The 27679-nt window shown below is 39.9% G+C and overlaps 1 protein-coding gene across 5 annotated transcripts in view; it reads left to right on the forward strand.

Annotated features, from left to right (window-relative positions):
* The window catches only part of vps13c (vacuolar protein sorting 13 homolog C), a 287267-nt gene that overhangs the window by 256339 nt on the left and 3249 nt on the right, over nt 1-27679 (forward strand). For 3 of the 5 annotated variants that reach the window (XM_043680591.2, XM_043680592.2, XM_043680593.2), the window contains 12 exons: nt 745-858; nt 2513-2652; nt 4743-4824; nt 6310-6423; nt 6521-6596; nt 6762-6925; nt 11712-11757; nt 12863-12986; nt 14192-14306; nt 22969-23060; nt 25390-25510; nt 26241-26330. In XM_043680591.2, coding sequence (XP_043536526.2) covers nt 745-858; nt 2513-2652; nt 4743-4824; nt 6310-6423; nt 6521-6596; nt 6762-6925; nt 11712-11757; nt 12863-12986; nt 14192-14306; nt 22969-23060; nt 25390-25510; nt 26241-26330 — 1278 coding nt within the window. Of the gene's footprint in view, nt 1-744; nt 859-2512; nt 2653-4742; nt 4825-6309; nt 6424-6520; nt 6597-6761; nt 6926-11711; nt 11758-12862; nt 12987-14191; nt 14307-17409; nt 17866-22968; nt 23061-25389; nt 25511-26240; nt 26331-27679 lie in introns of those variants that run through there. The other 2 variants (XM_043680595.2, XR_015754174.1) reach the window with 2 other exon arrangements.

The raw sequence follows: 27679 nt of genomic DNA on the forward strand, positions 1-27679 counted from the left end.
GAAACAGCATTCACAAAAAGCATCTTCAGTTGGTAAGCAACGTGGAATCATAGAATCCCTGTAGTACGGAAGTAGACTTTTCAGCTCATCGGGTCCACACTGACCCTCTGAACAACATCTTAGCTGGACCACCACCCCACGCCACCCTATCCTTGCGTTTCCCACAGCTAATCCACCTAGCCCGCACAGCCCTGGACACTGGGCAATATGGCATGGCCAATCCACCTAACCTGCACAATCCAGAGTATTTAGATTGTGGGAGGAAACCCATGTATTCACGGGGAAAGTGTAAACTTGATGAGACTATTTACCTAATCAAGTATCAATATAGCTTTAGTTTACAGATATGCATTGAAGAAAATTTAATGACTAACATGTACTCCTGTCTTCAAGCTCACTTATGTAGAATAGCCGAAAATGTGTTGCTGGAAAAACGCAGCAGGTCAGGCAGCATCCAAGGAACAGGAGAATCGACGTTTCGGGCATAAGCCCTTCTTCAGGAAACAATGGCTATGTAGAATAGCCATTGTCACTGGAAAACTTAAAATATCAGCTTAACATGAATGCGAGATTGGCAGGAGCAAGGCATGAAGTGATTCTCTCATTTGGAGAGCCAGTGCCTATGTGACGGGATGAATGGCCTCTCTTTCAGCTGTGACAATTCTGTTGCTCATTGTTGCAAATGAATTCAATCACAGCTGGGTCTGTTTGGATTATTTAAAATACTTTGGTTTTATTTTGCAGACTAATCTGATAGATAAGGACATGGAAGCCCTAAAGACAGAGTTGATGGAAACATCAATGACTGATGCTTCAAGACTTAGCTTTTTTGAGTATTTCCATATTTCACCAATCAAAGTAAGTAGTTTAGCTCTCTTTCAAACTCAATAAGGAATTAATATTGTTTACATATCAGAATCTGTTCAGATCCTTTTAGTAAAAGGAGCAGTGGTTCTGTATTTTGGTACTTCATTTATCATTGTTTTCCATTCCATGCATACCTGCTGTAATGGTTCTTAGCTGCAATGTCTAGGGAAATGTTTAATTCTCTCAATCAGAAGTAGTGGGATTGATTTTCACTACCACATGGGAATCTTTGCACAAGTTTTTGAAAGTGTGTCATTAATTACTTTCTGTTCGTTTGCTTTCATTTCCTTCCATTGTAATCAATGTACAGTGATTTTTCCAGTTAAACGTGACCAGAGGGTCCATGCTGTAAGCATAAACTTAGAAAGCAGGCAGAAGTATATTTTGATTTGTTTTGTCTTTGTGTAAACATGAACAGGAATGAATGATACAAGATCGACCGCTGACCACTGAGCCAAGTTGAGACTGTTATTTTGTGATATCTGTTGGCTTTGTTCACCTTTTGTGCATCAGTTGAGTAATCTCTTGAATGAAAAGCAACTAAAGTTTAAAAAAAAAAAAAATCTCTGGAACTTTGCTATACAAAATGGTTTCAGGCTTGCTGGTGTTTTTGTGAAGTAATTTTATCTTAGTAAAGGATTGAATCCAGTGCAGGAGAGAGATTGATCCCTCGTAGGGAAAGGCCAGCATGGCGAGACTGCAGGCCCATTGCCAAAGAAGGACTATAATTTGGAACTTTTAACTTTTTCATATTGACTACTTTATGCTGAGAAGAATTGTCATGTTGAACTGGTAATGTATTTCATTATTTTTCTATTTGCTACCCCAGAATTTATACCGAGGTACCTTGTACTTAAGATGGTGCTGGGAATGGCAACATTGTAAACTTTTCCCTGTACTCCTGTATTCCTGTGTGACTTCACGTGACAATAAAACCTAGCTCTGATTTGACTTCCTATTGCTGTATGGAAAATTAATGGTGGGTTGACAATTTATATAAATATGTAGTAGTTTTTCTTGTACATCCCATAATTCATTGTATTCTTTAATCAAATCTAAAGTCTCGATCCAGAACTAGGGGTCACAGTTTAAAAATAACGGCACAGCCATTTACAACACGTGAGGAAGTATTTTTTCTGAGTTGAGAGTCATTAAGTCATTCAATATGGAAACAGTTTGGAATTTGCTTCCTCAAAAGGCAGTGGATGTACAATCTGCTAAAAAATTTAAATGACAGAATTACATCCTTGATTACCACAGGGATGAAAGATTATTGAGAATGTAGTCTCGAGGTTAAAATCCGATCAGCCACGATCTTTTTGAATGGGGCAGCAGACTCCAAGGACCGAATGGCCTATTTTTCTTATTTGCTATTATGTTCATAGAGAGACTCTCATTTCCTGAATTGCAGCCTACTTTCTCTTATAGTGCCTGCCTTGCCTCATCTTCACCCTCCAGAGAAAGCATATCTTGAACTTGAGAAACAATGAATGAATTTAGTTCATAAGACATCTACAGTTTTCTGTAAACCTTCAAACTGTATTGAGTATGATACCATGCCGGCAACAAGAATACTGGTTCTGGTATTGACTCCTCTACTCAGGTGTGGGTGCGGTCAGTTAGAATCTTTTTTTTTTCTAAACAGTTGCATCTAAGTTTATCTCTCGACTCAGGAGGAGATGAGTCCAGTAAAGAAAAGCAGGAAGCAGTGCCACTGCAGTCCCTCCACATCTTACTCAAAAGCATTGGAGCAACATTAACAGATGTGGACGATCTCATCTTTAAGTAAGTGCAAAGTATTGCTTTTCAATATTATGACTATGTATTTCTGACAGCCCAAAGCCGCAAATTTAACTTTTTAACATTGTAGTTACCAACAAGTAACTGTCTGAACTGCGTGCATGATTGCTAGTCAAGTAGCTGTTTGACTGACTTCATAAAATTGCAAAATTGTGGATGCCTAATTAATTTTAATATCAAGGTGACTTTGCGCATTTTACTTAGAGGAACAAGGTTGGTTCCATGGGTATTTTCATTTGATAGAGAAGCGTAAAGGTTTAAACGTATCCATTCATATGTCATTATAAAGGGCACTGCAAGTTAACGCCCGTAGACAGTAAAATCAAAGCACCAAACCAAGAACAATGAACTTCAGGTGCTGGAAATCTGAAACAGAAACAGGAATTGCTGAAGTGCTTGTCAGATTTGGTTGCATCTGTGTCGTAAAAGCAGAGTTAATGTATCTTCCGAACTTGAGAATATGGTGCTGGAAAAGCACAGCAGGTCAGGCAGCATCAAGGAGCAGGAAAATCGACGTTTCGGACAAGAGCCCTTCGTCCGAAATGAGGCTTGTGAGCCAAGGGGGTAGAGAGATAAATAGAAGGTGGTTGGGGCTATGGGGAAGGTAGTTGAGAATGGGATAGGTAGATAGACTTGGGAGTAAAGGCGATAGTTTGGATGGTGGAGCAGATAGATAGGAAGGAAGATGGACAGTTCATGAGGATGATGCAGAGTTGGAAAGTTGGAACTGGGATCAGGTGGTCCACATTGATGCTGTGTGGTTGGAAGGTCCGGAGGGGAAAGATGAGGTGTTCTTCCTCCTGGCGTCAGGTGGTTAGGGTGTGGTGATAGAGAAGGCCCAGGACCTGCATGTCCTCAGCAGGGTGGGCAGGGGACTTGAAGCGTTCGGCTCTGGGGTTGGTTAGTGCAGGTGTCCTAGAGATGTTCTCTGAAGCGCTCTGCGAGTCGGCATTCTGTTTCCCCAGTGGAGAGGAGACCGCATTGGAAGAAACAGATACAGTAAATGATGTGTGAAAGTGCAGATAAAACTCTAATGGATGTACAAGGCTCCTTTGGGACTGTGGATGGAGAGAGGGGGAGGTGTGGGCTCAGGTTTTTCAAATCCTGTGGTGGCGGGGAAGCTGCCGGGAGGGTGGGTTGGTGGGGGGCATGGACCTGACAAGGGGGTCACTGAGGGAATGGTTTTTATGGAAGCAGGCTAGGGCTGGGGAGGGAAATATATCTCTGGTGGTGAGGACCATTTGTAGGTGGTGGAAACGGTAGAGATGATGCACTGTACACAGAGGTGGGTGGGGTGCAAGGTGGGGACCGGGGGGATTCTGTCCTTGTTGCGGTCAGCGACCACATGTGAGGGGAAGTTGCAGTCTTTGAAGGAGATGGCCATTTGGTGTGTTCTGCAGTGGAATTGGTCCCCCTGGGAGTAGATGTGGTGGAGGTGGAGGAATTAGAAATAAGGGATTAGCATTTTTACAGGAGGCAGGGTTGAAGGCGATGTAATCCAGGTAGCTGTGGGAGTTGGTGGGTTTGTAGAAAATGTCATGTTGAAACAGTCACCATTGATGGAGATGGAGAAGTCCAGAAGGCGGGGAAGGTGTCTGAAATGGTCCGGGCGAACATAAATTTGGGGTGGAATGTGTTGATGAAATTGATGAACTGTTCCACCTCCTCATGGAACCTTGAGGTGGCGCTGATACAGTCATCAATGTAGCGGAGGAAAAGGTGAGGAATTGAATTAAATTTATTATCGTGTGTACAGAGGCACAGTGAAAAGCTTTGTCTTGGGAGCAATACAGGCAGATCAGAGTTAAGTAGCATAGATAAGTAAATAATAGGTAAACAGCAGCAAAAACAAAAACCGAGATACAGACGAATGTTAAGAGTTTGGGAGTCCATTCAGTATTCTAACAATAGGAAGGTTGAAACTGTTTTGAAACTGACTAGTGCATCTGTTGAGGCTTCTGTATCCTCTCCCCAATGGTAGAGGTTGTAGAAAAATATTGCTAGGGTGGGATGGATCTTTGAGAATATATTTTAGTCACTTTTGAAGAAAAGCTGAAAAGCTTCTTGTGTTGCAGGCTTGCATTCTTTGAAATGAAATTCCAGTTCCAAAAGCGGGATCAATTAATGTGGGCTGTAATTTCGCATTATAGTGAACAAGTAAGTGATTATTCTTTTAAATAATCCTGCAGGTTGCTTATTTTTCAAGGTGGTGCCCAGGTGTGAATATCTAAAGGTTCTGACGTTGCTGTTGCTTTGCATGTTCTGGGTCAATGATCAAGAGATTATGAGTAGGGTTCTTCAAATGATTGAGGTGCAGTAGCAAATGCCTCCTGATACTTTCAAATCATACTATTCAGGGATGTTATTACAGGTGGGACTTGACCCCAAGCTTCCTGATCCAGAGGCAGGAATGCTTTTTAATACCAATGTGATGTTTCCATTATTTTCACCCCACTCACTTTACTGATAAAGTTTATAACATCATGAGGGCTATAGATAGGGTTCATGCCAGGTGTCTGTCCCCCGAGGATGGGGGAATTTCAAGGCGAGGGCATGTTTTAAGTTGAGAGGATGATTTAAGAGAGAGACAGACAGAGGGAACTGATTTGTGAGTTTTTTTTCTGATTTAGAATTCCCAAGATAGAGTTACTGAGTGACCCTAATGCTGTCAGTCATTCTCTCTATTTTGCCGACATCATTATTTAGTCCTTATTATCTCTGCACTAGCATCTGGAGCCAGACTTTCAGTCAGTGTATCCCTAAAAGTATAGGTATTTGCTTTGGTATGTAACTTTATGGTTCTCTTTGTTTAATTTTCTAGCCGTGTCCATATTACTACTTTTCTGGAATTACAATTTTCAGTCACTAAGAAAAAGGTTGCTTTTTATTATTGGACTGAGTAAAAAATTTAAAAGCTTCCATTCAGTGTCAGGAGTTGATTTAGTTTCTTCTGGAGGATGGAGTTGGTTTTAGAGATGTTAGGAACCAGGTTATCTCAGTCTAACAGTTTTAATGAGAAAGTCACAAACCAGCAATTTGGTCACAACTTCCAAGGTTTATTTGAAGTTAAAGTTTAAGTTTGGGACTCGAGGAAAAGGCTATCAAATTCTGAAGACTAGGAATTGAAAGAAACAGTTAGGTCAAACCTATAGCTGTGTTTGTGAAGTGAATTCTCTGGTGTCAGAATACTGTACGGCAGTTGTGTGAAGATGAATGGGATTGTTTTTTTGTGTTTTGAAATTTTCAAATTTTGTTTAATGTAAATAGCCTAGCTTATTTTATTTTTCTTATTTTTCATAATAAACATTTGTTTTATAGTTAAAAACCAAACCAGCTGAACTGTGTTCTTGTGTTTCAGTGAAATAGCCACCTCATTAAACAAGACCAAAACAAAATATGATTTATCAAGCCACATTTCAGTCTGGGGTCAAAATTGTCCAGTAATAACACCAACTGGGATTGTAACACTTGTTTGGTTTGGATCTATGTGACACTTCATGCATATTCTTTTGCAGAAGGGGAATGTAACAATACAAGTGGTTGGACTGACATTACATTTTTAAGTGGTAAAAGTGTTCTCATTAATAGAAATAAAAAGCCTGAATTGCATTGCTAACCAAATCCTTCAAAATCCTTTTTCAGTTTCTAAAGCAAATGTACGTACTTGTTTTGGGGCTGGATGTTCTGGGCAACCCAGTTGGCCTGATCAGAGGACTGTCTGAAGGTGTTGAGGCGTTCTTCTATGAGCCCTTTCAGGTAAGTAATTGAGAAGAGCATGGAAGACTCATGAAAAATGACTTTCAAAGCAGATCCCAGTTTTTATCCTCTAACAATGGTGATTGTGAATCTTTAGGGTGCTGTTCAGGGACCAGAGGAATTCGCAGAGGGCTTTGTGATAGGAGTGAGGAGTTTGCTTGGACACACTGTAGGTAGGTGATAACTCTCCGATGCACCTTCAGTGTTAGCACATGTTGGAGCTGAGGAGTAGAATCAGTTTGTTAATCTGCATGATCATGTACTGTGTTGAATCCGACTTTAGTTCCACACTGCCTAGTTAGTTGTGTGCCTCATGCATGTCCTGTTGCTACTCTCAGGTGGTGCAGCTGGTGTGGTATCTAGAATCACAGGCACTGTTGGGAAAGGGCTGGCTGCAATTACCATGGATAAAGAATACCAGCAGAAACGAAGAGAGGAAATGAACCGCCAACCCAAGGACTTTGGAGACAGTTTGGCCAAAGGAGGGAAAGGCTTCTTACGAGTAAGAAAAACGTGCATTTTAGAACTTGACAGCTGATGAGAGATTTATGCAATGTTATTCTTTTCTGCAAAACTGGCATCACTGGGTCTTTGGGGCAAACTCTCTGCTGGTTGGAGTCATACTTGGCACATAGGAAGATTGTGGTTATTGCAGGTCAGTCATTTCAGCTCCAGGACATCTCTGTAGGAGCTCCTCAGGATAGTGACCTAGGCCCATCTAACCCAGCTGCTTCCTCAATGATTTCCCCTCTACTATAAGGTCAGAAATGAGGATACTTGCTAATGATTCCAGAATGTTCAGCACCATTTGAGTCACCTCAGATAATGAAGCAGTTCATGTTCAAATGCAATGCAATTTGGACAATAGCCAGGCGTGGGCTGACAATTGGCAAGTAACATTCACACCACACACATGCAGACATTGACCATCTCCAATAAGATACAAACTAACCACTGCCCCTTGACATTCAATCATGTTACCATCACTGAATCCTCGAGTGTCAACATCCTTGGGGTTACCATTGACTAGAAACTCAACTGGACTTGCCACATAATCAAAGTGGCTACAAGAGCAAGTCAGAGGCTAAGAATACTCTGGTGAATAATTCATCCCCGGACTCCCCAGTTTCCTGGATGGTTGCATGTCCAACAACACTAAAGAAACTTGACATCATCTAGGGCAAAACAGTCCACAAACATCCATTCCCTCCATGACTGATGTTCAATAGCAACAGTATGTACTATTTACAAGATGCATTGAAGAAATTCACCAAAGATCCTTAGGCAGCACCTTCCAAACCCATGACCACTTCCATTTAGAAGGACAACGACTGCAGATACATGGGAATACCACCACTTCAACCCGCTCAATCACTCACCATGCTGACTTGGAAATATAGTGCACTTTCTTCACTATTGCTGGGTCAAAATCCTAGAATTCCCTCTCTAAGGACATTGTGGGTCAACCTACAGCATGTGGACTGCAGTGGCCCAAGAAGGTAGCTCATGACCACATTCTGAAAGATCAAGTCTAAAGATGTACAGGTTGGGTGCAATGGCCAAGCTAGATTGCCCATAGCATTCTGGGATGTGCAGGCTAGGTGGGTTAGCCATGAGATATGCAGGGTGACAGGAATAGGACAGGGGGGTATTCAATGGGCCAGATGGACTGCTTGCACACTGGAGGGATTCTATAATTCTCAAGGGAAACTAGGGATGGGCAATAAATACTGTCCAGCTGGCGACTCCACTTCCCGTGAGTGACTAAAAAGAGTACATGGCACTCTGTGGAGGTGAATAATTTCTCCTTCCTTGTATTTCTGTTCCAACCCACCTATGTGTTCACTTACTTAACCAATTTATATCACCTCAGAACCTGTATATAACCTTCTCCTAGCTGTAATTTTGTATTGTGAAAATGCTTACTCTTGTTCTGTGTTTGAGTTATTAGTAAAGATCATGAATAGCCGAAGCCTCCGCAATGATCCTTGCGGCACTCAACCAGTTGCATCCTGCCAACTTGAAATTACCCTGTTTTTCTGCATTTTCTGCTTGCCAGCTGTTGAGCAATACTGCAACCATGCTAATATATGATCTCCACCTCTCAGCTCTGCTGTTTTCACCTTTGCGTGCCACCCTATTGAATGCCTTTTAGAAGCTGAAATATGCTATCATCAAATCATACTTGTACATTAAGACTTCTATCCAATCTTCTCCCTTCATCTCAATACTTGTAGGTGTGTTTCAGCTGCTAGCTTGAATTTCTTATCAAGCAACATTCCTCTTCGTCCTGTTTCTCTTTTTCATGGAGCCTTCATTAATGCAACCTTTGACCAATCTTTTTTACTAGAGTTATCGAGTCCTACAGCATGGAGACAGGCCTTTTGATCCAAACTGGTCCATGCCGACCAAAGTTGCCATTAACACTAATCCCATTTCCCTGCACTTGGCCCATTTCCTTCTTGCCAAAGCCTGTTAGGAGTTGGTATTTGTGAAATGTGCCTAGGTACCTGGAAGATGGAAGCAAAATATCTCTTTATTTCATCCATATTTTCACTCTCTAGTGAACTAATAGTGTTGGTTAGCCCAGTTGGCTGAATGTCTGGTTTGTGATGCAGAGTGATGCCAACAGTGCAGGTTCCATTCCTGCACCAGCTGAGATTACCACATAGGTCTGTCCCTCTCAACCTCTCCCCTCACCTGTGGCGTTGTGATCTTTTGGTTAAAGCATCAGCAGTCATCTCTCTCTAATCAGAGAGCAAACTGGGCTCCTCTGGGCCACAGTAACTTTACCTATACTCGCTTTACTAACTCTTATGTCTTAAACCTTGAAAAACTCTTTTTTTTTTATTCCTTACTGTATAATCTTTATGGGGAGGCGATGGTGTAGCGGTAATATAATTAGACTAGCAATCCAGAACCCCAGGCCAATATTCTGGAGAAATGGTTTCAAATTACCCCACAACAGATGATGAAATTTGAGTTTAATAAAACAAAAATCTGTAATAAAGAGCTCTCTTAATGGTGACCATGTAACTACTATCAATTGTTGTAAAGATCCATCTGATTCACTAATCCCCATTGGGAGGTAAATCTGTTGTCCTTAGTTGGCCTGGCTTTTGTGACTCCATGCCTACAGCAATCTGGTTGAGCCATAACTGTCCTCTGGGCAAATAGGGATAGGCAATAACTGCTGGCCTGGCCAGTAACACCCATTTTGCATGAATGAATTTAAACCCATCAAAAATGTTTGTACAAATCTGCTTCATAAAGATTTACATAATAACTGAACGTGCAAAGTCCTACTGTAATCAAGTGTTCAGAAATTTAAGTAAGTAGACTACAGTGTTGTACTACCTTGCTTGTGACCTGATATCACATCTTTGAAACAAACCATCACTTTCTTTTTGTAATACTTTGTTGCCTTGCGAGTGAAATGGTAGGACATTTATGAATGACACTGTCTACTACTTCCACCTCCTGGACAAGTTGTAAACTACAGAGCATCTAACCAAATGTAGAGCAAAAATGTCTGAGACTGTACTGAGAAAGCAACTTTTGTACCAGATGCAACTGAAAAGAAATTAACCAACTTGGCAGTTTTTTCAGTAGATTTATTCCTTTTAAATGTATATTTTTTTTCGTGATTTACTGTGGTACTGAAACACAGCCCTGTAGCTTCAGCGCCATTCTCTAAGGTATAGCCTGGATAAGTATTCTTTTTGAACGTGTTTCTAACACTGCCGTGTCACCCTTCATCGTGTTGTCTGCTCCCTGAGTAGTTCATGTCGGACTTTGATCTCTACGTAATTAAATTCTCCCAATACGCTTTAATCTAACTGGTGTAAATTTGGATGCGGCACAGTTTCTGTCTCACTGTCTAATCCTTTTTGGAATTCCACAGTGTCTCTCACATGAGGTTTTTGTATTTACGACTCCTCATCCTAGACTCTCTCCCAGTAGAAACAGTCTGATTCTATCTGAACCAAAATGCTGTGGATGCAGGAAATACTCAACAGGTTAGTCATTATCAGTGGAGAGAGAAACAGCTATCACTACAGAACAGAGAAGACTGAAGGGTTACGTAATCGAGGTCCCTCAGATTGCGGGGAATGGATAGAGCAGATATGAAGTCGCTTTCCCCCAAAATTGAGAAGTGAATAATGAGGGGGCATAATTTTAGGAAAGGGCAGGAGGTATAGTGGGGATTTGGGGAAAGCGTTTTTAACCCAGATGTTGTGACGGTCTGGAATGCACTGCCTGGAAGGACAGTGATGATGTAGAGATGCCGGTTTTGGACTGAAGTGGACGAAGTTAAAAATCGCGCACCAGGTTATAGTCCGAGCTCTAAAAGTTGAATCTTTCAGAGTGCTTCACAACCCTTAAGTACATGATGTCATGCGATGTCACGACATTCCGTGCTATTGGTCATGTGCTGTGAACTGGGATTAGGGCAGATAGATCAGCACAGACTTGAGGGGCCAAACGGCCTTTATGTTGTATGACTCTATGAATGATTGACATTTTATCAACATGGCCTATTCTGAGCCATCCTTTTGTAATTTTGAATATTTATATTACGTTTCATAACCTGAATTGTCAAAATTAAGTAAACCTTAACCTGGCGAGATGTTGTGATCTGCAGGAGCTTACGTCAAAATAGATGTGAATGTGACCTGAGAATGTAGTTGGCCATACTCTTAACGTTGGTAGTATGTTTTTCTGAAGTCTTTTATATTTAAATTCATTAAGTGTTGTTTCAAAGCCCAAAATAATGCATTTGAAACTGTAACTTCAAATTGGATCTTGGTTTTATTCTCAGTACCACTTGTTCTATTGTGCCAAATTCTAGACACCTTTTGGAACAACACCAATTTCCATTATCTTGTGCGATGAGTACAGTAATTTTTGCTCTGCTTCACCCAAGTTAGTTCTATAGCTTGTGAACTTGTAACCTGCTTCCAACATCTTGCAGCTGTTGGTTTGGATTAGCAGCATGGGTGAAAGCATCCTCTTTATAGACTCTCTAACATCTGATTTCCACCTCTGTCTGTGCATGTGGAGTGTTCAAGCAGATTTCCCAAGCCATCGGGAATCTTAAAAACAAATATGTTTGCAATTTCACGTATGAAACTTTGTATTTTCTTTTCGGTGTACTGGCTCAGCAAAACGTTCTTCACTTTTCGGACATAATGGCCCTGTTATTATGTTGCAGTCTGATGATTTCAATTAAGTAATAGATTCCACAATGAAAAACAATTACAAGTTTTTATCATGTATCTTTTTAGGGTGTGGTTGGAGGATTTACAGGAATAGTCACAAAACCAGTTGAAGGTAAATTGCATAAAAACTTTGTAGAATTATATAAATGTCTTGAAACAGTATTGTAATAAACAGGCAATTGAATGTCTATCAAAGAAACATTTCTCATATAATGTGTTCAGCTATTTGTCTTCAGCTTCTGTGATGCTTTCAGCTATTCTGGTATTATTCCTTTCCAATTTTAGCTTTATGGCTGTTTAACTTACTGGTTGAAGGAATAAATAACCTTTTCAGCATTTCAAAATGTGTAAAATCACTTAAGTTTTAAAACTTAAGTATCTTTCATTTCCAAATCCTTTTAATGAAGATCACCGAAAAATGAAAGCCCTGTAAAGACGATTAAAGTGACAGTCCAATTCTGTTTTTATTGGAGAATTGTTTGTGTTTTGAGCATTACTTTCTGCGCCTCCATTCCTTGATAATTCAGGCTACTAATTATCGATTGAATATGTTAACCTCTGTGTGGTTCGTGGGATTGTCTTTTAGAGGATTTTGTTTTGAACAAAACCCACAAAGCTTGTAGCTTGAAGGCTTAAAGGGGCATCCCTGCTCTGGAGAGTAGGCCAGGGGCTGATGTGCACATTTCAGTCAACATTTTGAGACAGATGTTTAAACAAGAATGGTCTAAGTGCTCCGTGATTCTTTTGCTTAGTTTTCTTCTTTGTTTGGAAAAAATCTTGACTGTAATTGTCGTTGTCATGGTTCTTGATGCAGATATGGACATATTATGTAATTCTGGGTCCAGATTAGAGTGGTGCTGGAAAAGCACAGCAGGTCAAGCAGCATCTGAGGAGCAGGAAAATCGACGTTTCGGGCAGCAGCCCTTCATCAGGAATGAACCGATGCTGTGCTTTTCCAGCACCACTCTCATCTCGACACTGATATCCAGTATCTGCGGTCCTCACTTTTGCCTATGTTATGTAATTCTGCCCAGTTCTTTTTAATTCTTTTGTTTTGAGTTGTGCTGTGTGTCCATGTGAGAGAATCTGACAGGAAAGCCAAACCCCAGTGTGTAATGTCTAATTTATGTAAGCAGCTGGTGTCAGTATCTGTTCTGAATATGTTCCACTCATTGAATTACCATTTCCAAGTAATGAAGTAGCATTTCCTACAACAGGTGCCAAAAAAGAAGGCGCAGCTGGTTTCTTCAAAGGAGTGGGCAAAGGCCTGGTTGGTGTCGTTGCACGGCCAACTGGTGGGATCGTTGACATGGCAAGCAGCACTTTGCAAGGAATTAAAAAGTAAGATGTACTGAACCAACTGAATTTATCTGAATCTTCTACTAAGCATAGAATCCCTGCAGTGTGGAAGCAGACCATTTGGCCTGTTGAGTCCACACTGACTGTCCAAAGAGCATCCCACTCTCCCGACCCTATCCCTGTGACCCTGCATTCCTCATGGTGAATCCACTAAACCTGTACATCCCTGAACACGTTAAGGGTTAATCCACCTAACCTGCACATCTTTGGACTGTGGGATGAAAGTGGAACACTTGGAGGAAACCCACACAGACCCTGGGAGAATGAGCAAACTCCACACAGACAGTTGTCCAAGCTGGAGTTGAACGCAGGTCCCTGGTGTTGTGAGGCAGCAGTGCTAACCACTGAGCCACTGTGCCACCCAAAATGGCTCTTGCCTGTTGAGAAGTCTCAAATTTGTAAATAGTGCCCTTACCAACTGGGACGCTAAAAGCTATTTTTAATTTGGAGTAAAAATCTATTCATTGCTTATGCTTTAACAAAAACTGGATTTCTAGCATAACTGTGATTTTTAAAAATATTTAACTAATCCTGATTGTTAAATTCAGACATTATTGTCCACAATGCACTAACAGCAGTCACAAGGAGCACAAAGTAAGTTAAAATGACGAATGTCTTAAACTCGGAATAAAGCACCAATTAAAATGCGCAGACCTTGCCTCGGTTTTTATTTGTTTTCAGCAGTTTTATTTTAACTCATTCTTAGGATGTGAGCATTGCTGGCAAGACCAGCATTTTTTGGCCATCGCTAATTGCCCTTACAATGGTGATGTGCTGCCTCTGTGAAGGGGCTCTGACAGTGCTGTTAGGGAGGGAGTTGTAGGAATTTGACCCAGAATGGCAATGGAATGATGATCTGTTTCCAAGTCAGGATACTATTTCAAATATAAATGACAGTATTCCTATGCACATACTGCTCTTGCCATTCTAGTTATTGCAGATTATCGGCTTGGGGAATGCTGTTTTTAGAAACAAACATGGTGAATTACTGTAGTACGTCTTACACCGGCTACACACTTGCTGCAGTTTTCTAGCCGTTTAGTGAGAGAAATCCTTTTGGAGGTTGCCGATGATGTTGAGTGGGCTTGTAGTGGATTGCACCATTGGTGAAATCATGGGTTTAAAAAATCGATAATTTTCTCCTTCTTTAATTATCAGTCACTTATTACAATATCTGATTCCACTAGGGTTGCAGAATCGACCGAAGATGTAAATAAACTCCGCCCACCACGGTGTATTCGTGAGGATGGAATCATTAGGCCTTATGATCGCACAGAATCCGAGGGATGCCATTTATTTGAGGTAACATCTGTCGCATTTGTTTGGAAATTGAAAAGTACGGGGCAAACAGGGTCCTAAATCCTCTATTATTTTGTGAGACTCCAAGTCAAAGAGCTTTGGTGTCATAAGTTGTGCTGCAAGCAACATAATTGTGCAGGGAGTGACCCAGCTGCTGGAGATAGCATCATGCTCACTGCAGATAGTTCTTCTATAACGCACGTACAGTTTCATCAACGCGAATTGGGTATAATGCACTTGATGAATTGAGGATGTTGTTTGCATAATATGAGCTTCCTGCTGAATAGGTATAGCAGTTTTTCCACAGCGCATTCTCTACAATGCAATTTCTATAGCGGGTTTGCATTGTGTAGTTTTCTATTGCATGAGGTTGCCGAAGAGCACAACTGTCGCGTTATAGCAGAACGACCCCTACTTTATACAAATTACAAACAGCTGCAATGTTTGCTCCCAGCCTTATGAAGGACACACAAGTTCAAGCTGGTTCACTTAAACCACTTCCAAAGTCAAGCAATATTGCCACTGGCTGACCTGCATTTGTTATATTGCAGTTCACTGAGCTGTTTGTTTATATCTCCCCTCACTTAACTGTTTGTTTGCAGTCCCTGTGGTTGGACTGTGCATATCGCCTCTGGCCGAGTGTGTGTTTCTTTATACCTTTACTGGGCTAGCCCTGTTTTGCTCTGTATGTTGCTTATCATCCTGTTGTAGTTTATTTTTCCAGTATGGCTTAAATATTGCTTGAATGTGCATTCACTGTTCTTCCTCTTTAATTGCGAAGTCCCTTTCTGTGGTTCTGTTGCACAGTCTATGACAATAATGTGTTCATCTTTCCATCACATGTTAATGTCACCTGCTTCTCCTGAACTTGTCAACTAAAGGAGCTAAATGCTGGCAAATGGAACTACATTAGGTTGGAATATCTGGTTGGCTTGGACGAGTTGGACCAAAGGGTCTGTTTCTGCGCTGTACTTCTCTCTGACTCTAATTCAGCCATGCTGCAATTATTGGAACTTGTGAATGTCTCATAGTTGAGGATGTACTTAATTGTTGATTAATTATCATTGTAGCAAATCCCCATGGAAAACTGATCTTGTTGGAGTTCTTGTGTTTTCAGGGTGTTTTGATATTCTTTAAATATAATTGGTTTCCCTGACATGTAACTTAGATATTTCTCTGAAATGTCACAGGATATATAAACAGAGCTTTCATCTAAATTTAGATACAGATCATTCTGCTATAACATGACAGTTGCGCTCCTCTGTACCCTCGTACTATGGGAAACTGCTATGGAAATCAGGCTGTAGAAGCTCGTGGTATGGAAAAACTGCTATAACTCTCCAGAACGTTTGCGCTCTCCAAAACCATCCACCATCATCAATTGTGTCATAGCTAATTCAGACTATAAAACGCAAATTATAGAAGAACGACTTGTAGTTAAATGGTAATTTTTTAAAATAGTGGTGGAATTTGTTTGGGTCGATATAGAGGAACTATTTTCTCTGGTGGGGGAGAGGGAAGAATATCTAGCATTCTCTTACTTCAGAATAGTCAATTGAGTCTGGGGGACAATTGAAAATTTGAAGACAGATTAATAGCTTTACTTGTGTCACACAAAGCCAGAGTTGGGTAAATCGGGTTGAAATACATTTCACCCGCGATGTGATTGGATGATGGTGCAGCCTTGAAGGACTTGCTTCTGTGTGCTTTGCCAATATCTATTCTGTTTGCTTTTGCTTCCAGTTAGCATTGAGCTGGCATTTTCAGTGTTGGATCAAATTTTCTATAAGGACATGTGCCACTTTTCCTCTTTATGTACCACCCACATTTATCTGTATGGGTGTAACCTGCCATGGTTTTATTGCTGTAGCTTGCTCAGAAATTGTTCATCTCCTTGAGTAATTTCTTGGCTGCTTTACCAGCACAATTAACCAACTCTCGGTTTGGTATTTATCTGCTAATGTGACCAGTTTGCATTTCCAAATCAGATGATCTGTGGCAAGTGAAACAGTTAAGCTGGCTTGGGTTATTTTGCTCCTGACAAGCTGTAGCCCTGTGCCACTTTCCTCACTGGTACCCACTGCTTCCCCTTTGCCAGCTCCTTGTCTGTACACCTTCACACTTTACCAAAGGTGCCCAGTATCCTGTGCTTGCACCACAGTTATTCATGCAAAGGTTTATTGAAAGCCACACCTGGTTAGCCATACTATAGGGGTCCAACTTACAATGCCATCTCCTCAACAGAAGTCAAACAGAATCTGCCCTTTTATATTATCATGTGAAATGTCACTTCCTAGTTTATTTCCATACAGGTGGTACTCATGATTTGTTTTAACAATCTCATCCATTATTTCCAGTTACTAATGTAAAGGTGAAGGGTTTTTGTTTCATGTCAGTTTACTTGAATATCAACACCACATTAATATCTTTGAAACACAGTTGGATATCCCTGGTAATTATTGGCTGAATAATTTAAATAATTCAAGGTCTGTGTAGACTTTACACCCGACCTCCACTCTGTAACAAAGTATTGAGCCCTTTTATGCCTGCCCAAGTTGTCATTGCAAGTGGTATCCAAATCATTTGAGCTTTGGAACCTCCAATGTTGTTGATCATCTCATGGATGCTCTCAAAAAGTGACTTTAGCATTAATGGAATAGCAACTGTAATCAGAAGAATTGGAATTTTTTGGTGAGGCCCATTCCATCCTCAACACCCTTGTTTAGCTTTTCATCACTTAGTCCTGATGTATTTTTGCCCCTTACTTTCCTGTATCATTGAACCAGATGTAAAATCTGTTGCATTTGCATCCCCTCACTATCGTTACAACCTCCAAATACAATTTTGGTTTGAGAAATGTTGCAGATACATATTCTTTGCATGTAATGTCTACTGTTGCTGCTGATTCCATGTCCCAAAAATTAAATTGGTCCTCCTTTTCCCACATGTTGTAAATCTTCTGCGATTTTCCAGTCATCTTTTTATTGCCGGTTTTCACTTTTACTTTTATCGCAAAATAAAACTATGAAATGAAAATGCATTTGCACTTCAGCCTTTCAATGTGGCAAGATTCTTACTTTTTTCTTTCTTTTTTTTAAACATGCAGCAAGACATGGAATGAGATTTTAAAATTCTTCGCTTGTGCTAATTTTATGTTGTAAGCTTTTTCTTAACCTGTTGATTTACTGTCTCAGCATCAAATGTAAATATATTCATTTTGTAACATAACTTTCTTATCTCTATCATACAAGTTCTGATAAATAGTGGGTATATATATATATTATGATGGACGGGTATATTTTGAATGGGTTTGTACATCGCTTAAACTTGTATCCAACAAATTATTCTGTTGTCTCACCGATAAGCCTAGTACACCTATGAACATGAAGGAACCATGCTATGAAACACATGTAGTCTTGTTCATGTACATTTCTACCTGATTCATTTCTATATTATGATTGTTCTTACTATAGCAGCAGGAAATAAGTGGATACTTTGATTTAAAATAAAAATAAATTGTATTTTAAAGCCTGACTTTGAGCGTCCTGAATGCATTTTTATAATTTGCTTTCTGATGTGTCGAGCATGTTTAATTGTGGAATATTAGTTTTAATTGATAATTGAATGTACCAAACAGATTAAAATGATGTAACATTATAAACTTACATATAAAATTTATAGAGTAACTCTTAAGTCACCTCTTTGTTTCTAAAGTTAGCATCAGTTTCGAAAGGATAATCACTTATCTCATTGATTTTGAAATGTGTATATTTGAACAGTAGAAGTATCTATATTTTTGACGATCTATTCCTGCTGAAACCAAAAAGAGTTCTAACTTACCACTAAAATGTACGTTTCAGTTCACATTTTGACCTTGCAGTCAAACTTTATTTCTTTTCATAATCTACTAATTAAGAAAGCAATAAGTAACCTTAACAAAAAGGTATTTTAGAATAAGAGATATTCCGATTGCAATATCTTTGTTTTGCACGTTCCAACATGTTGAGATCAAAATTCCTGTTGCACGGGTGAATGTGAAGTGACGACAATCTGTATTTATCAACAGGGAAGCACCAAAATTGCTACTTTGTATGAAAATCTGTATAGTGCATAGCTTTTCCTCAATGTTTATAACTTTCAATTTTGTTCCTTGACCGCCCATTTTAAAAATTAGCTTTGGGGATGTAACTATGTATTTTGATGGGATATGAAGGTTTGAGTGAGGTGTAAGTGACTTTCCTTCTCACTTTCTATTTCTCTCACTCCACACTGCTCAAAAAAAAAGTTAACAGAATTAACTGCTGCTGAATTTATCAATGGTGAGCAAGGAGCGACAGCATATTTACTTCACTCAGAAATCTTTTTGGCTGGTTGTGTTCCTAGCATTTATCTAATAAAACAGTTTACATCCCCACATACTTTATTTGATTTTTCTCATTCTTGGTATTAAACAAAAGCATTGGATAAAACATGATGTAACATTGAGCTTGTTTTTCAATGAGTTATGAATCCTGGTGGATCAGTGAAAACTCTAGTGCCTATCCTGTCAGATTGTAGTGGCCTGTGTTATACCAACCACACACACAGTTGCCACTACATTGTTTACTAAGATATTTCCTTTTTATATAAATTACATATTTACACAACATATATTTGTCATTCACATGTACAGTGAACTTGAACTTTAGTAGAATCAGTGTTTTCAGTACATGTAAACAACACCATGCATCCATGTTCGCTAAGGTTTCTTCCATTTAGCCGAAAGCTAGTACCTTGTATGCACTTGCTGTTGATCTGTGATTAGAGAGGATAATTGTTTTAAGCTTGCAACAACAAAATAGGTAGCACTCCATGACACTCAATTAGGCTGTGCTGTACATACCATTTTTCACAAAAGCATGCTTATGCCATTCTGTCGCTGCGACTTATTTATTTGTTTTTTATGTTACGTCTGCTTTGTATGTCAGTTGATGTGATTTCTTAATTTTTAGTCATATCTTTGTCCCACTGTTCACAACCTCAGTGACCCTAAGCTTAGCCTCCAGCCTCATCCTCTTCGTCATTAAGATTACCCATTTCCACCTCTGTAACATCATCTGTTTCATCCTGCATACCAGTCAGTTTGCTGTTGAAACTGTCATTGTCTCTTTCTCACCTCCCAGAGCTCATTATTCTCATACTCTGCTGACTGGCCACCTTGTACCCTAAATTTGAGCACTCACCCAGAGCTCTTATCCATCGCGAGCTATGTCTCAGTCACCTGTGTCTGAGCCACTCATCACCTGTGTCTTGGCTTACCTATATAGACTCCCAATCTTCTACATTTCCACTTCAAAATTAGCTTGTGGCATCACCACCTACCCCTCCCAACCCCTCCCCCATCTTGGTGTGACCTCCTGGAGTCCTCCAATTGTTTGCCCTTGAACTTTGCTTCTGGATTGAATTTCATCACTATTAACACTATTATCCCTTTTGCATCGACTCAAAAGACAGGTAGTTTCTCCACAAAAGACTACTGCTAATCTCTTCCAAAATGAATCTAATTTATGATCAAATGTTTTGGCTACCTGTCCTAATGTGTGGGTTAGATTTTCCCTTGATACCTCTGTGATCCAGTTGAACTATTTTCACTGCTTTGAATAGAAGTTATTTTGTGCGTGGCTTCCTTCCTGAAGATCCAACAGTTGTCATATCTCTTCCATTGTCTACTCTCTAAGCTCCAGAGCAGTCTGTTCCCACTCCACCTAGCTCTCTTTCTTTAAGACCCTTGTTAAGGCTGACATTTGTGGCCAAGTCTTTTGTAGTTTCCCCTCTGTCTCGACATTTACTTTGGTCTGATTCCTCTGTGGTGTAACTTGGGATGTTGAAAAGTTCTGAATATTAGTTGTTATCTCTGCATTGTTTTCCAAAAATCTGTGTTTAATTTGTGTGTATCTGTCTTTAACGTCCTGACTGTTCTGTCCTGGTTTCTTTCACTTTCTGTCCTGTGTTTTCCCCAGTTTTGTCAATCCATGAAAAGGGAGAGTTACCTGTCACTCGTGATGAAGGAAGAGGCTGAGTATCTCGATCAAGTTTCCATGCTGTTCAGTGCTTGAGTTGCTTGCGTGAAAGATTCCATTGCAATACTGGTTGAGAGCTAGTGCGTTTTAGTTGCCTATGAGGAAACCTATTGACAAAAGAAAATGCTGCAGTTCTCCTTAGAAATAAGAATTCTGCCTGACTCGAGTGACACACCCCTTGATTCCTACTGTCTTGCTTTCCAAATGTTGCATGCAGAACATACTTAACAAGCAGTCAAAAGATAGAATTCCAGTTTGTCCTCATTTGCAAAGTTAGTCTATAAGGATAGCTGCTCCTCCGAGAAAGGGGTTTTAATTTAAACCTGTGTTTTGATTGTGCTTCTGTGCAACTGGAAAACAAAGGATTGATGCTTAAGGCTTCTGGCAGAGATGCTTTTAACATTGCATACACTTAAATTCTGCGACATCCATAGTAGACTATATCCATTGCCTTCACTCTACAATTGTCTGCTTTTACATCATGTTGCTCTGTCGATTAAGAGAAGTAGAGAAATGTAGTTGACAATAGGGTGTTAAAATCAAATCAGTTAAGTGCTTTGTGCACCCTTTGCAGTTTTCAAAATGCATTTCTGTCATGAAATTTCCTCAGATATAATTTTGAGCAGTAGGACTACAAAAAACAGAAAATGTTGACATTTGAGAACTCAGTTACCAAAAAAAAATTCAGGTAATGCTGAATGGTTAACAAATACTCCTGTATTTGTCCTAACGTATATACTCAGCTGAAACTTAGAATTGTTAACACAACCCCTCCAAGTGATCCATTCTAGAGATCTGAACTCTTTTTCAGTCTAGAATCTGACGTTTCTCTGTAATGAGACAAATTGAGCCTAGATTTTGCCATTGAAGCTTTTGTTTGGCTTGAATGTAGAATTTAATTCTTGCATTACATTTGGGACAGTACAGATTTGAGAAACGGCACTGAAATAGATGAAAATATAGCGCATTCAGATTGTTTCTGCAGGTTTTGTTGTCAAAAGTTTTCTGAAGTGGTTGGCTAGTATTCTACAACATGGGATATATCCTTTCAGTAATTCATTCCTCCCCTCCCCAATAAACGCAATGTGTATATTCCTCAAATATTGTTTATTTATAAATTAATCCATCGGATGTGGGTGTCATTGGTTAAGCCAGTATTTTCCATTCATCCTTAATTGCCCTTAAGATGCTGGTAGTCAGCTGCCGTCTTGAACCATAGCATCCATGCGGTGTAGATCCACACACAGGAAGGGAGTTTGGGGAATTTGACCGTGGAGAAACAGCCATTGTAATTCTAAGTTGGGATGGTATGTGGTTTGGAAGGGAATCTAGATGGTAGAGGTCGCAGGTTTGGAAAGTGCTGCCTAAGGAGCATTGGTAAGTTGTTGCATACTACTGTTACCGTGTTTTGGTGGTGCAAGGAGCAAATGTTAAATGTATTAGGATTGTCGCAAATCAAGTGGGCTGCTTGGCCTTGGATGGTGTCGGGCATCTTGACTGTTGTTGTTGCTGCACTCATCCAAGAAAGTGGAGAGTATTCTATCGCACACCTGACTTGTGCCATGAAGATGATGGGCATGCTTTGAGGGACTAGGAAGTGTTTACTGCAGAATTCCCAACCTCTGACCTGGTCTCCTCGCCTCAATATTTATATGACTGATTTAGTTTAGTTTTAGAATAGTGGGGTTAAAAATCCAAGTAAGGTAGTTGGAATTGTCTCTTGTTGGAGGCAGTCATTGCTTGACACTTTTTGTGGTTTGTCAACTGTTATTTGCCACTTAGCAGTCCAAGCCTGCATATTGTCCAGGTCTTGCTGCCTTTAGACACGGATTGCTTTAGTTTCCAAGGCTCTCAAATGGTGCTGTACATTGTGCAGTCATCAGCAAACATCACCACTTCTGTTTTTATAATGTAGGGAAGGTCATTAGCAAAGCAGCTGAAGATGGTCTGGCCTAGGAGACTGACCTGAGGAACTATTGCGGAAGTGTTCTGAGATTGAGATGATTAACCTTCAATGATCACAAGCATCTTTCTTTGTCCTATGTTAGTTCATCCAGTGGACCATTTTCCTCCAATTCCCATTAGCTCCAGTTTTGCTAGGATTCCTCAAATCCACATTCAGTCAAAATGTCTCTCCATGTCAAGGCAAGACATCCTTCCCCCTTGAGTTCAGCTTTTTTGTCCATTGGATTGAACCAGGCTTTAATGTGGTCAGGCACTGGGTGGGTTTGACAGAAACCAAGCAGAACATCAGTGAGTAGGTTATTGTTCGCATTGGTGTCAACACCTTTATCACTTTGCTGATATTGAGAGTAGACAGTGGGAACTCATGGAGATGAAGTGTGTGTCACTTTATTGAATCGTTGATGATTTGATACCCTGCACCACTTGCTGAATCTTAACAATTAGCATTTCAAGGCAACATTCTTAAATTATGTCCAACCTGGTTATACTGATTGGACTGCGAGTGATCAGAGCTAACAAATTAACCATTCTGCCAGGAGTATGGAGCTTGCACATAATGGGCTTGATGGGCACTGGGTGCGTAACTGTGATTGTATGGTGCTGGAGAAAATGACAACTGAAATTTAATTTTTTTTTGACAGAAATTGGATATTCAGAAATTTGAAGGAGAGCACTACCGGATTCATTGTCGCTTGCATGGGAGAAAAAAGGCTCATCTGCTCATCACAAACAGGTACACAAAACACCAACTGGTTCTCAGCAGAGTCAATAGTTTTGTATAACCAATTTAAATAAAGCATAACGCAAACAAAACTTTAATCTCTCAGTTGTTAACACGGTCACAATTAGTTTTCTAATGGTGCACGTGTATTTTAACTGTAAATTTACAACACATGAGCTAACTATTTGCTTCCACTGGACCTTGTAATTAATTGTTTATGTTGCATATGAGCTGCTGCTTACTTCATGTCCTCTGACTGTTTCAACTTGGTTTTGTGTTCCTTTCTCTCTCAAGTATATATCTAGCTTCGCTCTCCCTATCTATATTAGTCACCTTACCGTGAGGTACAGAGTTCGGATTCTCACCACTCCTTGGATAAAGAGATATCCCCTGAAATTCCTACTTAATTTGTTAGTGACTATTGTACATTTCTAATTCCTAGTTCATTGTCACCCCCTCAAGTGAAAACATTTTCTTTGTGTACTACCTGTTTAAACTCCTTTGTAATTCTAAAGACTGCTCTCTGGCCATGTCTCTGTTTTCTGTTGTATTTAGAGAAATGATCCCCATGGGACATGTAATAATTTCAGACTTCCCAACTGTCAAATGAGGATGTTTTGATGAGTGTTACACTGTCAGTGTTAACAACACTTGGACACATATTGTTAAGCCACCCCCCCACCAGAGTGTCTGTGCCAAACCTTTCTTCTGTTGGCTATTTCTCCACAGAAAGGAATTAGGGTGTTAGAGAGTTCAGTGCTGGTTTTTATTTTCCCAAGGCAATAGTATTTTCACAAGAGGCAGTGGAAGGTGTGGTTTCTTTAAGTAAATGGAAAATCACAGCCTCGAGAGACCGTTTTCTAGCAGGAGCTGACAACAATGATAAAAATTACTCGGAAATGTTTTAAAGCAGGTGTTTCCATATTAGCTAGCAGCCTAACAGTTAGGAGGAACCTGAAAACTGAAGTGCTGTAGGAGGATAATGCCTTAAATGTAGGTTACAAAAATTGCCATCTCTCTTTTACTCCCCCTCCTGCTTCTCTCTCCCACCGCTGATTCCCTCATCTACCTTACTATCCTGTTAAATCTAAACAATCCCATTGCTGCTGTTCTCAGACGCTTCCAATGCTCTGAAATCTTTCACCTCTTGTGGTTCTCACCAATACTTAGACTGTGTGTTCTAATTCTTCATGATTTCAAACAGTTTCGCATGACCTTAAAAATTCCATCTCCAGGATTTTGGAACTTTTTGCCTTCCATCTCTCTATTTTCCACCATCTGTTCTTCCTCTCCATCTATTGTTCTTCCTCTGCTATCAGCCGGTCCTTCCTCTGCCATTTTTCTAAGGCTGTGCGTCAACCAGAGAGTAATCAAAAGAAGTCAAGGGCCTTATTTGTTGCATTAAGAACTGAATTGCTAGTTGTGACCGCAAGCATTGTGCCTTTTTGTAGGCTTGACCATGAAGCTCATTAGAAAGGAGACTGGGACTGGCTAACCAGTCACTGGGGGGGTGATAGGAAGGGGTATCATATTACCAATGGCTTTGCTGTTTTCTGTGACCAAAGCAAAGGGGCAGGAATGGCTGAAATTTACTCAAAGTACAGTACACAGAAATCACTAGGATGTGAAGATTCGAGGCCGGAGGATCTTTGTGATGGGCGATGTTATGAAAGGCAAGTCCATGATACTCGGTGAAAGGACATCAGTTTGTGTTTTTAAAAACCAGAATGGATGATTATTTTTTGCATCAATTTGAGTGTTTATTCTGATGAAAGTTTAGATAGTCTTTGGGAAGATACCAACAATTTTATTCGGAGATGCCGGTGTTGGACTGGGGTGTACAAAGTTAAAAATCACACAACACCAGGTTATAGTCCAACAGGTTTAATTGGAAACACACTAGCTTTCGGAGCGACGCTCCTTCATCACCTGATGAAGGAGCGTCGCTCCGAAAGCTAGTGTGCTTCCAATTAAACCTGTTGGACTATAACCTGGTGTTGTGTGATTTTTAACAATTTTATTGGTTGTCAAGTGGTTGCTAGTTATACATTGATCGCTTTGCAATGAGCCTAAGTGTTTATGAGGACGTTTAGTGAAAAGTTTGTTTAAATGGTGGTATATGATTTCCATTGACCAGAGGGAAGCCGAGCCCATGAGGGCTCTGGAAGGTTTTCCACACTCTATGGCTCAGTTAGGTTTTTAATTGTTTTGATCATTTGGTTTTTAATTGTTTTGATAGACCAGTCAATAGTAAACAAACTATGTGAATTGAAACCAGTAGTAATTCTGCATTCTAAGCACAAATTGATCTCTCTCTTCTGTTTCCCTGTCATTCTTTTAGGAGGGTGGTGTGTCTGTCTGATGAGATTCTAGGCCATCTTGGTAGTGACTGGAATTACACTTTTGAAGAATTTGTTCAACCACCGACTTTAGAAGGCAATGTGTTGAGTCTGTACATCAAGGTACACTGATTTCTCAAACAGCATCCAGCATCTATGATTTACTTATGATCAAAGAGTGACATTAACGTTCCACGTATGATTATATTATGCTCACTGGCAAATACTAATTTAACATTTAATTACTGTAATAATCAGAGTGTTATCCTTTATGAAAAACGCGAACTACAGATTTCCGCAGCACTATACTTCTCAAAGGCTATTGTTCTTATGCTTCCTTGTGATTTAATATGTAGCTGGAAGTTTGATCATTAAATATTAAAGCTTTTGTAAGTTTTGAACAATTTTCTGTATTTTTAGAGACCTCCCTGAGTGCATAGCAGAATATAAACAAGGTTTAGGAGTTTGAGTGATTTATCAAAGTGGTTGTTAGAAAAGTATGATTTATCTGTGTCTTGAGTTTGCTCAAAATTTAGCCCGACCCTGACTTTATAAGTACGTCAGTGCCCATGACACTCTTCTCAGTATAATACTTGGGCCTCGGGCTCGGGGTGGGCCTCTATGCTTGGGTCAATGGAGTTGCGGCCACTGGGGTAACAAGAGAGGGGCAGGGCCAGCTGTCTAGCCCAGGAGCCAGGTGGGAGTGGGAGCAGCGATTCCTGTTCCTATCTCTGGCCAATGTCTCAGCTGGGTAGTGTGCCATTACATTTAAAACATAATTCAAAAATATCGTTTGTAAAGATTTTTCCAGTTGAATTATTGGTGAAAAGCTGTGTGTTTTTTTTTAAAACAGGATCAGTCGATAATTGGATTTTCAAACCCAAAAAGTGGGTCTGAAGGTTTTGTGAGGAAAGTTGCTGTCCAGGATGTGAAGATGGCGAAGGTAAATATTTCATCAAAAGAGCAATGAGTATTTGAACCCAGCCTGATTTCCTGAAGGGACACTTCTTTATTACATTAGAAATGAGATGAGTACTTCCTGTATGAAAGTTTGACTACCGATTGTCATTTTTTAATATAATTGTCTGTCATTTTTATTAGAAATCCCCATGTGCACATTTAGATGGGAAATAACCCATGCAAACTTACCATGCTGTGATTAAACCCTCCCAATATTGATGCTGTAATGGCTCTTCATATTGCATCTGCTTTGTTTGCACTGTAGGTAAGCATCAAGGCACTGGCAAATTCATTCCCTTTTTCCCCAAATTACCTTTCGTTCCTATTTAACCAAGCATAATAATTTCCTTGTTTTCCTGTTTCATTTATAAATTGTCAACCTTCTCATTGTGATAAGGTGCTGTGTGCAACAATACTTGAAAGGACTAAAGATATGATCCTGTGCTTAACAAAGTCTAAAACACATCTGAAATTACATAACAATATTATCAGATTTCAGTGATTGACCAAGAAGAAATAAAACTGAAACCAACATGCAGAATGCTGGAGCAATTCAGCAGGTTTGGCAACTTCTGTGGAGAGAAAACCAGAGTTAACATTTTACATCCAGTATGAATCCATTCTGAACAAGAGTTATACCAAATTCAAAACGTTAATTCTGTTTCTCTCTCCACCAGATGCTTCCAGACCTGCTGAGTTTCTCCAGCATTCTCTGCATTTGTTTCAGGTTTCCAGCAACTGGGATATTTTGTTTTTATTCAAGAAATAAAACTGACTCAATTCATTATATCAAATCCTGATTTCTCGATCTAGAAACCGGATTCAGGCTTTTCACACACAAGTAGGGTAAGGGAATGGGTCTGGGTGGGTTATCCTTCCTTCGGAGGGTCGTTGTGGACTTGATGGGCCAAATGGCCTGCTTCCACACTGTAGGGATTCTCTAAATTCTATGATTGAGATTTGAACTTTATGGAATCACTGTGGCAGCTGGTGGAATTGAATTGCCTTCAAATAAATCTGGAATATAAAACTAGTCTCATTAATGGTCACTGTGAAATTTGTTTCAAAAATCCATCTGGTTCACTAATAGAAATCCAGTACACTACATGTCACAGTTAAGACTTATTGTAGAGTCTGGTGATATTCTCAAGCAATTCCTTTCGATTTTATTCATGATGCTGTGTTACACCACTGCTGTGTGAACTTAGTAAGAACCATGGATCCCTAAGCATTTTTCTTGGTTGTTAATTATGCACTAGTTAGTTTTAAAGCTTCAAACATTTAATTAGAAACAATCTGCCTATAATCATTTTGTGTAATTTAAGAACAGTT

This window comes from Chiloscyllium plagiosum, unplaced genomic scaffold (assembly GCF_037043375.1).
Source record: "Chiloscyllium plagiosum isolate Xiang-an unplaced genomic scaffold, Cpla_swu_hap1 HiC_scaffold_42, whole genome shotgun sequence".
Classification (NCBI taxonomy): Eukaryota; Metazoa; Chordata; class Chondrichthyes; order Orectolobiformes; family Hemiscylliidae; genus Chiloscyllium; species Chiloscyllium plagiosum.